Raw genomic sequence first — 17761 nt, forward strand, 5'->3', positions numbered from 1 at the left:
TCTTTGAATCATTGAACAAAAATCGAAAAACGTAAACTCTTTCATTCTGTTGCTCTTGACATACACATAATAATAATAGATAATAATAATAATAGATAATAGATAATGATAAAGGTACTTAGAAGAACGCAACTACATAAGTATAAAAGAAATATTGAATAGAATAGAACTAGGAGTTTGTTGGTATCTTTTAACTTTCTTCTACTTTTGCTTTAGTTTAACTTTAGTTTAGTTTATGCATTTAAGAGATTGCACGTTTGGGCAGTGTTTGGAAATTGTTGGTGTACGTGTGTGTGTGTGTCTGTGTGTGTGTCTGTGTCTGTGTGTGTGTTGCATTGAAAGTTTCCGTTGCATTTGCAGAACTTGGAACTGTTTTTTGTATATTGGTTGAGTTGTGGCAGTGTGACGTAACAAAAAGCGTTAACAAATATATTTCAGACATAAACTTCAGACCAAAAGTTGTTTGTTTTGTATTTCAAGTTGATTTCGTAAAGAATGGTTATTTTTTCAGAGTTTTCTTTTTATAACTGCTTAGCATGCTTTGTGGTTCGTTTTTGCGGAGCTGGTTCTTTTGAACGGTACTTGTACAGTGCAGCTCCGCAAAGTGAACCAAACACAGAATTAGTTGCTCTGCTGCTCCTTTTGTTTGTTGTGTGTGTGTGTGTGTGTTTGTTTGTTTGTTTTCTGTTCTTTAAATATACAAAACTTACAAGTTAATAATTACAAGAAAGTTGTTGACCACAAGCTACAACATTTGTTGGGCGCGTTGCCGTGAACGGGTGTGTACTGTGGCTCCAGTTAGGATATTGGGCAGGGTATGGTATATAGGTATAATGTAGAAGAAACACTTAAATAAATAAACTATCGATAGGCATAAACCTAATTAAAACTATGAAATATTTCTCATCTCCTTAATAAAATAAGCAACAAAAACAATGAGCCCGAAAACGCACACAAATACAGTTATTTCTCTTTAAACTACTTTTGTAGAACTCGTATGCTACGTCTGGTAGTGTATGTGTATGTAACCGTAGGGTGCTTGGGCTAGAGGGGAGAAGCGGGTATAGTTAGGGGGGAGTGGTAGGGTTAGGGTGTAGGGTTATTAGATATATTAGGCTAGGCTTTGTTGTAGGTGTATACAGTAATTCGTAGCTATAAGTTTTCACATACATACACATATCAAATATCAATAAGAACTCTTCATCGATAATCAATCAATCAATCAATAATAATAATAATATAATAATAATAATAATCAATAATAATAACAATATGCATTGTAATAATAATTAAATGTTACAGTTAAAACACTAAAGCCAATGAATAGATCATTAATTACTACAGAATTTTACTTTTTTAGCATGTTTGCTTCTCTGTATACATAATAATTATTTACTATGTATATATACATTATGCATATATATGTATATGTGTATACATATATGCATAGGCCTAGCAGCTATGTAATTTATACTCTCTTCCGCGCTTAAATCTGATGTGTCCTCTCTTAGACCTAACAAAAACTCAACATGTACAAAAAAACCCACCTCGCATTGATCGAAACAATTAAATGTAGCTTACCACACACATACATATGCGCGTGTGTATGCATGCATATATGTAGTTTGGATGCTTCTGCTCTTCCTCGCTCTTTCTCTCTCTCTCTGCTTTATATGTATATTTCTACTATTGCCGCTAGCCGGTTCAGCTCCCATTCTATTGCCACCGTTTCGGTAAGGTTTACGTCTATTTACATGCTCTCTCTCGCTTGCACTCGCGCGCTCAGACGCCATTGCAATCGATCTCAACTATGTCCTTGGGCACATCGACAAACTGATAGACCAGCCGCTGACCGTCCACCTTGGCCAATATGCCGCGCTGGTAATAGTAGCGCAGGGCGCGGCCCATCGTCTCGTAGTTCATGTCCGGCTTGTTCTTGTGCATGCCCCAGAGGCGGGAGACGGCTTTGGAATCGACCAGCTTGAAGACGCCCTTTTCACGGTTCGTCCACTTGATGAAGCGCGGACAGTATTCGCGATCCTGCAGCAGCTTCAGAAGAAACTCCCACAGGTAGGTGGTGGAGCCTTCGCGACTGCGCCGCTTCACGCCCATCTCCAGCTTCGGTTTGCGCGGCTTTTTCGCCTTGCGCTGCTGAAACCCGCCCAGCTCCAGCATATAAGAGAGATCATAGTTGACGCTCGACGTCGCCGGCTGCTGTATGACGCTCTGCGTGCCGCCGGCGCTGAGCATTGCGGCCGCTGCGACGGCGCTGCTGCTGCTCACGACCGATGCCGCCGCCGCCGCCGCTGCCGCTGCCGCAGCATTGGCAATTGTGGAATGCGTGTGCTGTGGTGTACTATGCAGCTGGTGGGGGTGCGTTGACGCCAGCTGCGCTGCTGCCAGCTGTGACTGAGGGTGCTGTTGTTGTTGTTGCTGCTGCTGCTGCTGCTGTTGCTGCTGATGATGCAGCTGTTGCTGCTGCTGGTGATGTGACAATTGTTGCTGCTGTTGCGGCGCGTGCTGCGCCTGCTGTTGCTGCTGCTGCTGATGTTGCAGGGAATGATGCTGATGTGTGCCAAAGCCGTTGGCAGATGCGTTACGCTGGGACGACGCAGCCGCTGGCGCATTGAAGTAGGACGTTGACAGATAGCTGGGCGCGCCGGGCGTGCCAGGATTAACGCCTCCGCCACCGCTGGAGCCACTGTTGCCATAGTAGTTGTCGGGCACTGTAGAGAAGAAAGAAATAGAGAGAGAGAGAGTGGCAAAAGTGTTAAATATGATTGCATAGTTGCCAGATTAACTAAAATTAATGTGAGTTAATGAATTCTGTAAATAGCAAAGTAATCCAAATACATACATACATATGTACATATATAAACATTACTTGGCGCAATAATTCAGTTCATTTTGCAGCTAATGCGACCCACTGTGCGCAGCGCTGTCCGCCTGCTGCCTAACTATTTCACAGTGCACACGGCTACATATGTATGTATGTATGCTTGTATGTATGTACGTGTGTAATTTTGTATGCTATTTAGTAAGTTTTGTTTTACATCCGGCGTCAACGGCGCTGCCGTTGCCCAATTCAACAGTCAGTTGCCCGACGAGAGGTGCATGGATTTGGGGGGAGGGGTGGACTAGCTGAGCAAATGACTGAGCGCCGTTGAATAAAATCAAAAGTATTCGCTCACCAACACCAACAACAGCAGCAGCAGCAGCAGCGAAGAGAGCAACGTACGCTTTCGTTCGTTTTTCGCTCGTGTCTTCACCATCGCATTGTTGCATTAGCGTTGGTGTTGGCGCTCGCATTCGTACTCGTGCTCAGAGCAGGAGAGGGAGACAGAGCGAGAGAGGGACAGGGAGGGAGCGCACAAAACGGGAGAAGCTCACAGCGCCAGCATTGCCACATTGGCTCTGTCGCTGTCGCTGTCGCTGCTGTTGTCGTTGTCGTTGTGACCTTCACAATTTGCGCAAAGGCAATGTGTCGATGACCACAGATTTTACACAGCGACGAGCACACATACAGACACACACAGACACAAAGCGAGGCGAAAAGCATAAAAGCAGCGAGTGCAACACATTCTTATTGCAATTGATTGTGTCGTTTATGTGTGTGTGTGTGTACATATATACAAATGTATATATATGCACATGTACATATGTATGAGCCTGCCATTTTTCGATTGCTGAACTTTTACTGCACACATATACATTCATACACACATATGTATTGCATATTCATGTGTATCTGTGAATACTTGATATACTCACCCCCAACACTGCGATTCCATATATTCCGCAACGAATTCGCCGCATTGTTCTGATATAAATTCGGATGCAGAAATGTGCCCGTATGCAGGTGCGCCGCTGCTGCTGCCGCTGCTGCGGCCGCTGCCGCTGCTGAGTGGGTGGCCGCTGCGGCAGCTGCAGCTGCTGACGCCGATGTTGCTGCCGTTGTGGGCATGCCCAGGCGCGCCTTCAACTCGTCGGCGCATGGCTGGCCGCCGGAACTGGAGCTGTCCACGTCGGACACACCGCTATCCGCCGGACTGGGCGGAAACGAACCTGTGCATGCAGTGAATGGGTCAAGATTAACAAGTTGCCAATGCGCTTTTTTTTTTGTATTTTTAGTGTTTGGGGCATGTCGCTCAACAAAGGGCGTGTGCACTGTGGTTCACCTTGCTGGCAAGCTGTTTCGCACTCACCTGTTGTGGCCGTCGTGTAATTTCTGTGATGTGGATTGTGGATTGCGCCGCCGCTGAGCAGATTGTGCAGCAATGGCCGATGCGGTATGGCCAAAGGTTGCTGCTGCTGCTGTTGCTGATGCGCATTGTTGTTGGCCTGTAAGCTGTGCTGTTGTTGTTGTTGTTGCTGACTCTGCTGCAACGGTGTTAAGAGCGCATTCTGCTCGGTCTTGATGTGCAACAATGTTGTTGCACTGCCGAAAGCTTGCTGTTGCTGCTGCTGCTGTTGTTGTTGTTGTTGCTGTTGTGTCTGCTGCAGGTGTTGTTGCTGTTGTTGTTGTTGTTGTTGCTGGTGTTGGTGTTGTTGCTGCTGCTGATGAGGTGACGGACTGGTTGATTGTTTGACAATAGGAATTTCAGTATCTGCAAAACAAAGAGGCAAATTAATTGTGCTTTTATGCAGCATTTTATAAAAGTGCATATATATTTTGTTTTTTTTTTAGATTGTCAGTTTAAGAGATTTGCAAGTGTGAAGCTTAATTATTTTATTTCATGGCTTCGCTGGTCACTTGATACGTTTTGCTAAATAGCTGTCCAACACTCGAACTACTTCATAATCTCTGCCAACTGTTGCGACCCAATTAAAAAACAACTTTATCTCATCAGCCTCAACAACAACAACAACAATCTACAAGCTATTCGAGTGCCGCCCTCTGCGCGTAACCGAGACCTGTCAAAATGTCCAAGCTCACATGAAATGCAAAGCTAATAATACTTAAATAATTCGCAATATACATAATTATACAAAATAGTTGTTGTTGTTGTTGTTGTCATTGTTGTTAGCAAGTTGAGCGACATGCAAAAGTCGCCAAGAGGCTAGAAATATGCGAGCAAAACACACACACGCACACACACACAGAGACAAAATTGAAATGCCCCAATTCGGCGAGCCATGAACTCAAAGCAACAACAACAACCGTTAAAAACAATGACAAAAGAAATGCAAAGTGAGAGAAGCAGCAAAGGCAACGAAAAATAACAACAGCCAAAAAAAAAAAATGAAACAAAAAATTGCATCTCACTTTCTTTAGCTGGCTGCTGCTGCTGTTTCTGTTGTTGTTGTTGTTGTTTTTCTTGTTGTTGTGCATTGAGGTGCAACGCAAGAAAAATGCACAAGTTGTGTTTTTGTTGTTGTTGTTTTCTTTTGAAATTTATTTTTTTTTGCTTTTTGCAATTTTTGTTGTTGCTGAAAAGTAAAAGTGCATTTTCACTTATTTTATGCGAAACGCCGCAGCGGCTGCTGCTGCATGTGGAAGAAGACGACGAAGAAGAAGAAGCAGCAGCAGCAGCAGAAACAACAACAAAAATTGCATTGAATGTCAAGCTGTTCACACACAACACACAAATACTTATGCAGTTGGCCAGCGCATACAGTTGTCTCGCTCGCACAAGTGCAGTCTGCAGGCAAACTAAAAGGCAGCAGCAACAACAACAACAGCAGCGGCAGCAGCAATAAAGCTTGCATGCAAGCGTGCGCGCACACACACACACACACACATACACGTACACGCATACAGTTGGCAGCAAGAGAGGAAGAGAAATCAGGTCAAGGCTTGTCGGCGTTGTAGTTGTTTTTGTTGCTTTTGGCTTTGCTTTTGCTGTTGTTGCTGTTGCTGGCAGCGGCGACGAGTTTACAATTTATGCTTTGCTGGCTGCATTATTGCATGTTGTACGCGCCACGTTTGTGAGTGTGTGCGCTTTTTTTTACAGCTTTTTAAATACCTGCACACAGTCAATCATATGCATACACACATACAGACATACAAGCTTACAGACAATTCGCTGCCCCGTCTCGTTTTAATTGCCGCTCGTTTCATTTCGTGCATTTGCTCGCCCATTCGCCGTGTTGTGGGTGAATGAGAAGCATGTAAAAAATAAAAATATATATATGTATTTATGCATATGATATATTGATATGTTTCATATGTTTGCATATATACTCAAAAGCTGCTGTAAAAATATGGCACATTTACATACATTTGTATTTACACATAAACCAGACATTCGAACGACCCGTTTGTGTTGTGTGTGTGTGTGTGTGTGTGTGTCTCTGCCAAGTCGTGACGGAAATTGCGGGCAAGCAGCTAAATCAGCTGTGGCCTGCAACACGCTGTTTCCAACCTGCCCTGCAACAGCCCGCCAACTGCTCCGGCTACAAATTTGAGTTTTTCGTTTTTTTTTTTTTTATTTTCGCAGTGGAAAATCAACTTTTATTTCTTTTGGCGGAAACTATAAACATTAGACGCAACGCACACAAATTTGCTTGTTTTTAGAGAATTTTCCTTTTAGATTTTTCGGCACTTGGTTTGCCCAACTCTGGGCGGAAATGCCTGTCAATTGTTGTTGCATATGTATGTATTTCGCAGATATTGTTATTTGTTGTTTTTGTTTTCTTCGGAGTATTAGAGGAAATGCTGCCACGTGAGTGGCTGCAGCAGCGGCCAACAAGGCGTATGCGTAATGTGGCACAGCTGTGCGAGCGGCAGACGTTGCGTATACGTAATGTCAAATTGTGTGCACAAGCAATATAGTTGCATGTCTCGGCGACATTTAGAGATGCAGAAAGAGTGGAATTGTGTTTATTCTATTGCTTTTGCTACAGGCAGACGCGCACCTGGCACACCTGGCGTATGTGTAATGTGCAGCAAAGATTACGCATACGCACGGTGACACACAAAACGCAGACAAACTGTAACGAAATTGGCAAACCCATTTGAATGGTGCACAAAGAGGCTCTTATAAAACGCACCGATACGCCCATTTACACACTTACACACACACACACACACACACATAGACACACACACACACATAGAGAGGCGCGCGCATTACGCATTGCAATGGTGCGCCAAATGCGCGCTGACCTCTAAAAATGCGGTCTATTAAAAACAAAAATAAAGCCAAACAATTTAATATATTGTGAGAAAACAACAATTGGCCAACATGAGCTGGAGCTGTACAGGTGTGTGTGCGTGCGTGTGTGTGTGCAATTAACGATAGAGTCATGTGCAGAGCTCCACATACATATGTACTCTTTTTTTTTTTTTTTTTGGTTTTTGCCTATTGGCATTATATTATTATATTTCCCTGCCCGAATTTGGACTTGAACTGCCTCGTTGATATGTGCGCGGCGTTTTGGGACAGTTACATCACAATTCACAATTCACAGTCACAATGGAGCCGCAGCATTTGCGAATAGTAGGTCAATGTAGGTATGCAGCGTACCTGTTGTTGTTGTTGCTCTTGTTGTTGTTGCTGTTGCCATGATTAGTTGTTTTTAATGTACACGCATTAAATATATGTATAAACAAACTGTGGCAAAGGCTTCTCGCTGCGACGAAGCCTACGACAAGCAAGCGATTGCAGGGTATTGCAGCGTCGAGCATGCCAAAAGTGTTTTGTTTGTGTACAAAAGTGTTTTGTTTACAGTTTCTGGCCATTTCCGAGGAAGCAGCTCGCTGTGCCTGACAATTGCTACAACAACAACTGTTCGATTTGTGTGTGTGTGTGTGTATGTTGTCTCATTGCGGTATTGGCCTATTTTGTATTTAAGTTTGAGCTGTGGGTGTTGGCGGGGATTTTTTCTTTTCGTTAACAAGATATTTATGAGATTTAAGCTGAGTTCAGATGTGTTAGGGAAATAAAATGGAGTTTGATTTAAGCTTAACTAACTGAAGAGAAGCGGAAACTGTTGGCAGCTGAAAAGTTTTTGGTCATGTTTGTTGAAGTCTGGGCTGGAACTACAAACATATATATGTGTATGTATATGTATGTGTATACATATCATGCATGACAAGAAATAGATAAAATGATACTTTATTGCACTGCCAAAAACAAAGCTAACGATAATAAAAAGCAGCCAAAAATGTGTGTGCAATGTGCATGTGTGTGTGCGTGTGTGTGTTTCACAGCGAAAGCAATTTGAGTGTGGCAACAACAATAACAATGAGAGTAACAGCAACAAATGCGGCGCTGACGACCGATTAACCAAAAGTAATATGCGGACAACAGCAAAACAGACAAAAGAAAGCAACAGCAGCAACAACAACAACAAGAGCAGCAACAAGAGCAGCAACAGCGACAGCGACAACGACGACAACAACTCAAAAGTTCTATATTTAAATATTATAATTTATGTGTTTGTTTGGCTATTGTACATGTGCATACATACATACATACATACATTCAGCTGTACATTCATACATACTAATGTAGAAGTTGTTGTTGTTGCTCTCTTCCCCATTCGCCCATTCCCGTATTCCCATCATGGGACTGCTTCCGTCAGCGAACTCAGTTCCCAGTTCATTCCCACTTTCCGTTCGCAGTTCTGACTGCCGCCTCTCCCATATGCGACACACTCTTTCGCTCTCTTCCTCTCGCACTCTCCGCAAATTCCTGTTCAGCGTGTGCATTGTTGTTGCTGCTGCTACTGCTGCTGCTTTGGCTGGCTTATTTTGGCTTTCATGCCTCTGCTACGGCGCTGTGTGTGAGTCTTTCACACTGCTTGTGTATGGGTACAAAGAATAAAAGCCGCTGTCGGCATTTTCTGTTGTTGTTTCTTTTGTTCTTGTGTTTGTGAGTCGTCGTCGTCGCCGCTGCCTCTGCCGCTGCCGTCGCTGGGCGCATTTGTTTGCCTCAGTCTGTGTGTGTGTGAGTGTGTTGTGTGCTTGTGCGCTTTTTGGAAATTCAGTCTCAAGTTCAAGGTCTCGCGGATAACGCACACACATGCAGACAAGTGCGAGACGCACACACACACACACGTGTGTGCGATTCTTATTGCTTGTTTAAGCTACGGGTATGTATGTATGTTTATGGCGACATATGTATGTATGTACGTTTGTGGACTTAAAGCAGCATTTCTCATTATGTGCATCTGTATTGGTGCTGGGTGTTTACTTTTTGTTGCTGTTCTTTTTTTTTTGTTTTGCCTTTATTATATGTATACAGTTTGTTTGCATATATTGTACACATTTAAAAATAAAATAAGGAGCAGCAAAAAATTAAGAAAAAAAAGCGCAGCGGCTACAAAAATTATTCCTCAATATTTCCGCATCAAGAATTGATACCGAGTTGTTTTTTGTTCTTGTTGTTGATTTGTTGTTGTTGAAATTTTTATTATTGCTGTCATTTCACTCTTGATACAGAAATTTCTCGTTGAATACAAAAGGAAATGCATATGTACAGTTGTTTGTACGGATGGATGTATGTATGTACATATGTGTATATATGTGTACACATGTGTGCATATGTGTATTGTAATTTTTGTGAGCTGTTTTTTGGTTATTTTGTTTTGTTTTGTTTTTTTTTTTTATGGGCAGCATTTTATTTAGCATTTTAATTTTTTTAAATTATATGTATTTTGATTATTCTCATATGAATATTTATGCATATAATATGCATAGAGATTGTCGCATTTGTTTGATACGCAATTTGTTATCTTGCCGAATAAATTTTGTAACCATTTTTGTTAATATTCCTCTGTTAAAATCGAATACCCTATAGTAAGATGGCAAAGGGTGTATGCAAGATGTGTAACTTCTAATTTATGCAATAATATAACATCAAGTGATGTAAGGAAGAGAAAAGTGTTAAGTACCAAAGGTACAAGTACATATGTATATATTTGATTGGAATACCCTGTATGAAGAAGATAGCAAGAGGTGTATGTTAGATGTGATCTCATCTAACTTCAATCTCAAATACTTCTAATGTATAACATAATATAACATCAAGTGATGCAAAAGCTACATGTACATATACATTTGAATTTGAATACCCTATAATTTGAATACCCTATATTAAAAAGATGGCAAAGGGATCTGATCTCATTTAAGGATGTGATCTTATCTAACCCTAATCTTAGATACTTCTAATCTATGCATAATATTACATCAAGTGATGTAAGGAGGAGGAAAGTGTTAAGGTACAAAGCTACATGTACATATATATGTATGTATGTATGTATATGTATATATGTACAAGCTATAAGCAGAGCTAGATCTATTCAGGAATGTTTAAGTAAGAGTAAAGTAAACGTAAATAAGAGTGTGCAAAGGCATATAAAATATTTAAAGTACATATAAACCATACTCTTTCTTATAAATACGGTAAACATCTCATTAAGAGACATGATAAACATATTTAATAAGATGTTTGTATATTAATTTCCTTTGACCCTTTTAACAGACCATTTTATAATGAAGGCATCAATTATTCTGATAGACTCTTAAGTTATTCAAAGTCTTATCAAGTATGCAATTAATTCTGCATATTTCTTCTGTTTTTTTACCGGATATTACATAATTTTGGTTTATTCTGGTCATTCGCTCTGTTGCCAATTCTCACACCTGTCATAATTAGCGCTTTCTCTGCAGAGTTCTTATATATATGTATATATATATTAGCCAGATCTCATTCTTTATCTAATATGTATCTGGCGCGTGACGCCGCGGCAATATTTTTTCATTACAAGTGCTAATTGGGCTGTGTGTTAAATTTATTTCTCTTTTTTTATAGAGTATATATATATATATTTGTGTATATTTATGTATATACTATATAAGAGTACATTTATAATCATGCTGTTCGCTCTTCTGTACACCCACAAATCAGAAATTTAAAACCAACAATCGATTAAATAATTAATTAGCAACAATAACAAAGCATGCTCGGGTTTCTGATTAGCTAATTTTCCAATCAGATTTGTAATTATATTTCAGCATTTTATATGTGACATAATCCCAGTTATCTCTGACTCTAATACAGACACACGCACACACTAACACACACACACACGCACGCACTCTCGTTAACTCTCTCTTTCAGGCTGATTATCAATTATCGCGCCGCAATCAACGGACAGATAAGGAGACCCCACGAATAACCATGCTGGGCAAATGCTAGAGAACTGCGCCGGGCAATTAAATGCGATTACAAAACGCACACACACACGCACACATAGACAGAAAACGAGACATGGTGCTTACATAATTCTAAAAAGTCAGCCGTATTTGGGTTAAGCTAAAGAAAATGATTTGCTAATTTCTTGCGCTGAAACGAGAAATTTAAGTTTTTCCGTGCGCCACACTCTCGCTCTCTCTCACGCGTTCTCCCTCTCTCTCTCTCTCCCTCTCTCTCGCTCTCTAGCTCTTTCTCTATTTGTATGTGTGCTCAGTTGTTGCCAATCTATTCCCAACCTACCTCAAAATGTTTTGCGTTAGGCCTCAAAGCAACAGACCTCGTTGTGCAGCTGTGGGTTGGCGCACAAGCGGGCGGGCGGCGGGCGGCGGGTGGGTCAGGCTAACAACGGAGACGACGTCGCTCTTTTACACTATTTCCCACACACACATACATGCACACACAATCGCATGCTTACAGAAGCTGAAGCTGCGCTGCTTGCTCATGTAAAGGGAGCAGCAGACAGAGAGGAAGAGAGGGAGGGAGGGAGAGAGAGAGAGAGAGAGCGCGTAACAAGCCTGTAAGCGCTCGTTGCGCTCTTCGCCTCATGTCGCAATTGAAAGTTGCCTCGCATTCTGCTTGTGGCTGCGTGTGTGTGTGTGTCTGTGTGTGTGTGTGTGTGTAGTTGTGGGCGGTGAATTGGGAACGGGAGCAGAGCTGTGGTTGAAACCCCAAAAGGTTGAAGGTAAAACAAAATCAAAAGCAAAACAAAACAAATAAAGTCGTGTAGAAAAAGGTTAAAATAAAATATAAAAAAAATGATTGCATGTTGTAAGAGGGCAACACACACATACACACGCACATGTGTGTATTTACTATACTCTCTATATATGTGTGTGTGTGCGTGTATAAAATAACCAAATAAAGTTTGTCAAAAGAGTTTTGTGAAAGCAACAACAAAGACAACAAAATATTTTTATTTTTTTTTTTAAATTTGAAAAGAATTTGCTGAAATAAAGTTTCCCAGCGTTTGCACAAATGTTGATCAAGATGATAACGTTGGCTTTTTTTATTTATTTTTTTTACAGCAAGGTAGAGAGGGGAGGGGGGGGGGGGGTGTGGCACAGCTTCAACATGAGCTGCTGGCTGATTTGAACGCTTTGGCATTTTGATTTGATTTCGAGGCACCAGCATTTTGTGCATTCTGCGGGCCAAGTTTGCGGTTTGCAGGGATTTCGATACGTTTGCAGGAAATTGTATACCAGAAATGGCATTAAAAAAAAGCCGGGCATTATATGAGAAGCGATTGTGAGCTACTTTAATGAAAGTTGACTTAAACACAAACAAGTGCATTGCATTGATAACAGAATTAAATTAGGTTAGTTAATACGAAAAAGTAAGCATTACTCAGTAGAAATTAAGATGTTACCTATGTATAAATACTTGTTCTCTGACAAACTGAAGAATTGAAGAACATGAAACGCTTTTTTTAAATTTGTATCTTAAAGATACTTTTTGGTTATAATTTCCCAGTGTCTAGAAAGCATTCGTGTAGTTAGGGAACGGAGAGGATTAAAGGCCTTTCATTGAATTTGTATCTTAAAGATTCTTTTCTGTTCCAATTCTGAGTGTCTAGAATGCAGTTAAATATAAACATTGTGTCAAGTCGTAGTCAACAGGTTTATATAAATATGCATGTCTTAGGGCTTAGTTAAATGTCAGAGCTTTCATTTTCAGTGATTAGATGATTCATTCGCGTCCAGCTGGCAATTGCATAAATCTGTCAAAGCCATGTACTTCATAACCCGAATTCCAGCGAAGAATCTTGCTCAGTTCTTATCGCCCCTCCCCCTCATCTACACACACGCACACACACATACACACGCAACGCCCACTTAGCAGAGCTGCGAGCGACGCGCATTTCCGCTAATACAAAAATTTCAAGTACCTGACGCCCTTTTAAGAACAAGTACATACTATATCCATATATATATGTATATATATATGTATGCGTATATAGATTGTTTGCTGTACATTGTATTTGTTTTGCACATATTTATGTGTGTGTGTGTGTGTGCGTCTAGAGACTTTTGTATTTAACGTTGAGATTCCCTGCAGCCAAATCGGAGCAAAGGCAACAACCGCTTGCAAAAGTCAAAAGAGACGCCCGTGTCAAATAGAGGAAACAAGTTGTTGGCTGCTTATGCGAAGGGTTACCTCTAGCCAGTCGGAGTCTTCTACTAACACACATACACATGTAACAAGTGCCAACACACACATACACACACACACACACAGCAGTCCCCCAGTTGGCAGTTGCCAGTTGGCGCCTTGGCAATTCGCCGCAGCAGCAGCGTTCAAGCAACTGAGAAACTATTTCACACACACACAAGCAAAATATTACAATTTACGGCACACACATACACGCATGCAGAGTGAATGCAGCGCGATTGGCAAAGCAAAGCAAAGTCGAGAGCGTTTGATAGTTGAGCGTCATCGCCGCTCGCTAGAAAGCTACTCGCACACACTAACTTGCTCTCTCGCTCTCACACGGCTCTGTTGTAGTTGTAGTTGTTGCTGCTGCTGCTGTGCGTTTGCCGCCTAAAGTAATCAATAAAATTGTTGAGGTGGGTTAGGAAACTGTTACGAAGCTGCCGCCGCGCTGCCGTCGCTGCCCGACGCTCTTTGCTCAGACAGCGACGTTGGCAGCGACGTCGCCGCCGCAGTTGTCGTCGTTAGCGGAAATTGCGCTATTTTAAATAAATGTTTATTTTGCGTTTGGACGTCTTTGTTTTTTGTTTGGGGGAGCGCATATTGTTATTTTTTTTTCTTCTTCTTTTTGTTATAAATTTTGCCTGGCATAGTTGTTGTTGTTGTTGTTGCTGTTGCCAAATTGACATTTCACAATTTTGGTCTACTAAAAGTTGAAAGATTTAAAGCGAACCTCAAATGGATTTCGACAAAAGCTGCCACAGTTTTAACAGAAGCTGCCACATACGCAGGCCAATAGATACGAGATATGAGTTTTAGCAGCATCAGCCTCAGCTTGACGCACACACCCACACACACACACACACACACACACACACGTCCATCAATCAAATATGAGTTTGTCAGTTAAACGCAGCAATATCTATAAATTATCAAGATAAAGTATATATAGATATACTATATACAGATAAAGAACGTTAAAAAATTAGAAAAAAAAACTCACTCATTTTAAAAATACAAATTACAGCCATTAATTGAAATTATAAAAAGTTATTTTAAAGAAGTGGGTATGAATCTATCTCGATGTACGAAGCACCAATAACTGTTAGTAAAACATTGTACATCCTGATGTAAAGATGTAGATACATATACGTATTTAACCAAACCATTCTAGAAGTTTTATAGGGTATTTCCCAGTCAAGCACTGCTGACTTAATCAGTATGTTTGCCATAATCTTGATGTACAAAAATGATGTATATAAACACAACATAAACACACCTACATATATCCACTCAAGCACTTTAAATATCACAGTATGATGTAAGAAAATACATGATGTATACAAATATAACATATACATACACTATTTTAGAAATTAGTTATCCGGTCAAGCACTTCAAATAACACAGTACATCTTGATGTATGCAAATACAGGATATATATAAAGATGACATATGCATAGACTAAGCTAGAAAAAGGTTTGGGATATATCCAATCAAGCAGTTCAAACCCCACAATACATCTTGATGTATGCAAATGCATGATGTATATAAATATAAGATGCACCTACACTTTTCTAGAGATTGTCTATCCGTTCAAGCACTTCACTATACATCTTGATGTACATAAATATATGATACACAATATGATATCATAAAGGCTATATCCTAGTCAAGTCTCGCTTTTAACAATATAAGCTAGCTGTACAGGGTATATCCTGGTCAAGCACACCCGCCCATTAGCTCAATAACAATTTGCCACTTACAGTAGCGCTTCATCAAGCTCTTCTTGTAGGCCGCGGAGCGTTCCGCCGGCTTCAGCCGCATCCTCGCCCGTTCGCAATGCGTGGATGCATCTTCGTCGGATTCTGTGCCGGAGTAAGTGCGTCCCCGTCGCCGGCTGCATGCTGTGGCGCCTGTTGCCGACGCCGCCGCGGCTGCTGCAGCTGCATTTGCCGCCGTCGCGGCGCTGCTCAGCGAGAGATCGAGGGGTGAGTCGTAGCCGTTTTGGTATTGCAGCTCGAGCAGCTCCTCATCGTTGGAGGCATCCGCCTCGATGTCCGCATCGGCGTCCTCCTCGAGCGTTTCCTCGTCCTCGATGTCGCTCATTTGCTGATGCTGCTGCTGCGTTGGTTGTGGCAGCTGTGGCAGCTGCGTCTGTTGCTGCTGCTGCTGATGCACTTGCAACTCGTTGCTGCTGGTGATGACGCTGCCGCGCTGCAGCTGCTGCTTGCGCTCCCAAAGTATCTTCGAGACATCGTCCAGGGTGCTGCGCGTCTTGTCTGGCTCGGATTGATGCTGCTGCTGTTGTTGCTGCTGCCTCAGGTGATTGTAGAGCACTTTGAACTCGCGGCAATCTGTTGCAATGCTCTCCACATCCTCCTCCTCCTCGTCCTCCTCCTTATCCTTCTCCTTCTCCTGCTTGGCCTGTGCCTGCTCCGTTTCCTCAGCTGCTGCCTGCTCCTTTGTCTCTTCTTCAACTTTGCTGCCAGCCGCTGCGGCTTCCTTTTCCACTGCTGCTGCTGCTGCAGGAGCTGAATCTGGACTTAGGCTTGGAGCAGGTCGTGGACTCTTTCGCTCTGACTTGACTTCATCTATGGCACCTGCGATTGCTGGTTTTGTTAGCTCCGACTGTGCATCCTTGGCCGATGCTGCGGGCGCTGGTGATGTGGGCGTGTTGGGCGCCAGGGGCGAGGCGACTGGTGTTGGCGTGGGCGTGGCACAGCAGGCAGCAGCTGTGGGCGATGCCGCCGGCGAGGCGGACGCAGAGCCTGACACTGACGAGGCGGAGCAGGCGGACGACAGCGACAGCAGCGACGCGGAGCTCGACGAACTGGAACTGGAGATGGAGCTGGAGCTGGATGATGATGAGGAGACAGTCGAGAGTGCCGCCGTCGCAAAATTGTGCGCCGTGGCGGCCACCAAATGTTGCACCATTATCATTTTAACAGTTTCTCTATAGATAACACATACACGCACACACTCACGTTCTCTATATGTTGCACATGCTTTCGATATATTATTTTTGAATTTCAGATATTGCGCTACAATTTTGAGGTATATTTGCACTATTTTGTTGTGGTTGGCCGGTGGCGCCGCCTGCAGTTAAGCACATCTTTGTGGCAGGCCATCAACGGGCGGGCAATGGGGCAGCGGGCAACGCGCCACACGCAACGCGCAACGGGCTACGCGAATACGCGGAAACAAACGTAAAGTCCGGCAACAGCGAACAACAATTCTGTGCTTTGCCGTTTGCCGTTTGCTCTTGCTGTGTGCTTCGCTGTGTTTGGCTTTGCTTTGCTGTCAGCCGCCGCACGTCATTTATCTCTTACGGTATCAGCAAAACTAAAATCTAAAGTCAGCACAAAAAGCACTGCCGAGTGTTTATTAGGCGCAAACAAACGTTGCAGGCGGCGACTGCGACGCGACTGCAGCGTGCGATGTTGGCGACGTCGACGTTTCTGGCAAAGCGCGCGCGCGCCCCACTCACAAGCACACAGAGCTGCGGCTCACAGAGAGCGTATGAGAGAGAGAGAGAGAGACAGGTGGGAAGGAAAAATGAAATAAAATGAGCAAGCGACTGCGACTGCGACAGCGACAGCGACTGAATGGGGCTCGCTTGCTCGGCTCGCGCCAACTGGAAGAGCGCGAGCCACGAAATGTTGTTGGGACCGACGACGCTGCTATTGCGAAAACGATGTCGGCGTCGCAGTCGCAGTCGCGGTCGCAGTCGCAGTCTCAGCCGGGAGCGCGCCAAAATGGTAAGCAAACGTAACAGTTTTGCGTTACGCGAGAGCAAAATGTTTGGCGCTCTGCTCTCTGCTTCTGTTGCTATTCGTATGTTAAATGTAAATTAATATGTGCGCAGGCTTGTGCTTACATCTGTTTACATGTGAGTGTGTATGTGCACGGCTGCTGCCGCTGCTGCTGCTGCAGCTAAGGCTGTTTGTATTGGGTGGTTTTGTGTGCCACATGCGCATTTGCATTGCATTTCTCCTCTAGGGACATTGAGTGGCAAACATAGCCAACCGGCACAGTGGTGCAGAATATATAAGTTTTCAATTGTTTCAGATGTAACATATGCATTGGATGTAAAAGGTGTACATATGTGCATATGGACACAATCGAGCATACATACGTACATACACATTTGCATACTTACACACATTCCAAAAAATACCTGCACTAAATTATCAAAGCATGACAGCCTTCAAGGTTTACTCGAATTCATGAGAATCGCAGAGTAGGGCCATATTTAAGAAGGGTTTTCTTTCAATTTTTAGCACAGCGGTCTGCGTTTGACAGATGACAATGTACACACACACACATACATACATACATACATGAATACACACATAAACGATAAATGTAACGAAAGCTTATGCTCGGCTAGGAGTTAACCTTAAGCC

At 42.7% G+C, this 17761-nt stretch overlaps 1 protein-coding gene across 2 annotated transcripts in view; it reads right to left on the minus strand.

The window, feature by feature from the left end:
• Positions 1 to 1597: 1597 nt before the first annotated feature.
• Eip74EF (Ecdysone-induced protein E74) overlaps positions 1598 to 17761 on the minus strand; it is a 40794-nt gene continuing 24630 nt past the window's right edge. Inside the window, exons 1-4 of one of the 2 annotated variants that reach the window (XM_064685294.1) lie at positions 15119 to 16310; positions 4206 to 4607; positions 3772 to 4065; positions 1598 to 2726 (exon numbers count right to left, since the gene is read on the minus strand). In XM_064685294.1, the coding sequence (XP_064541364.1) occupies positions 1783 to 2726; positions 3772 to 4065; positions 4206 to 4607; positions 15119 to 16295 (2817 nt within the window). In that variant the 5' untranslated portion in view covers positions 16296 to 16310 and the 3' untranslated portion in view covers positions 1598 to 1782. Of the gene's footprint in view, positions 2727 to 3771; positions 4066 to 4205; positions 4608 to 15118; positions 16311 to 17761 lie in introns of those variants that run through there. The other variant, XM_064685295.1, reaches the window with a different exon arrangement.

The sequence above is a fragment of the Drosophila montana genome, unplaced genomic scaffold (assembly GCF_035044405.1).
Source record: "Drosophila montana isolate Dmon_TW-CO22-7 unplaced genomic scaffold, ASM3504440v1 contig_3029_1, whole genome shotgun sequence".
In the NCBI taxonomy this organism is placed as follows: domain Eukaryota; kingdom Metazoa; phylum Arthropoda; class Insecta; order Diptera; family Drosophilidae; genus Drosophila; species Drosophila montana.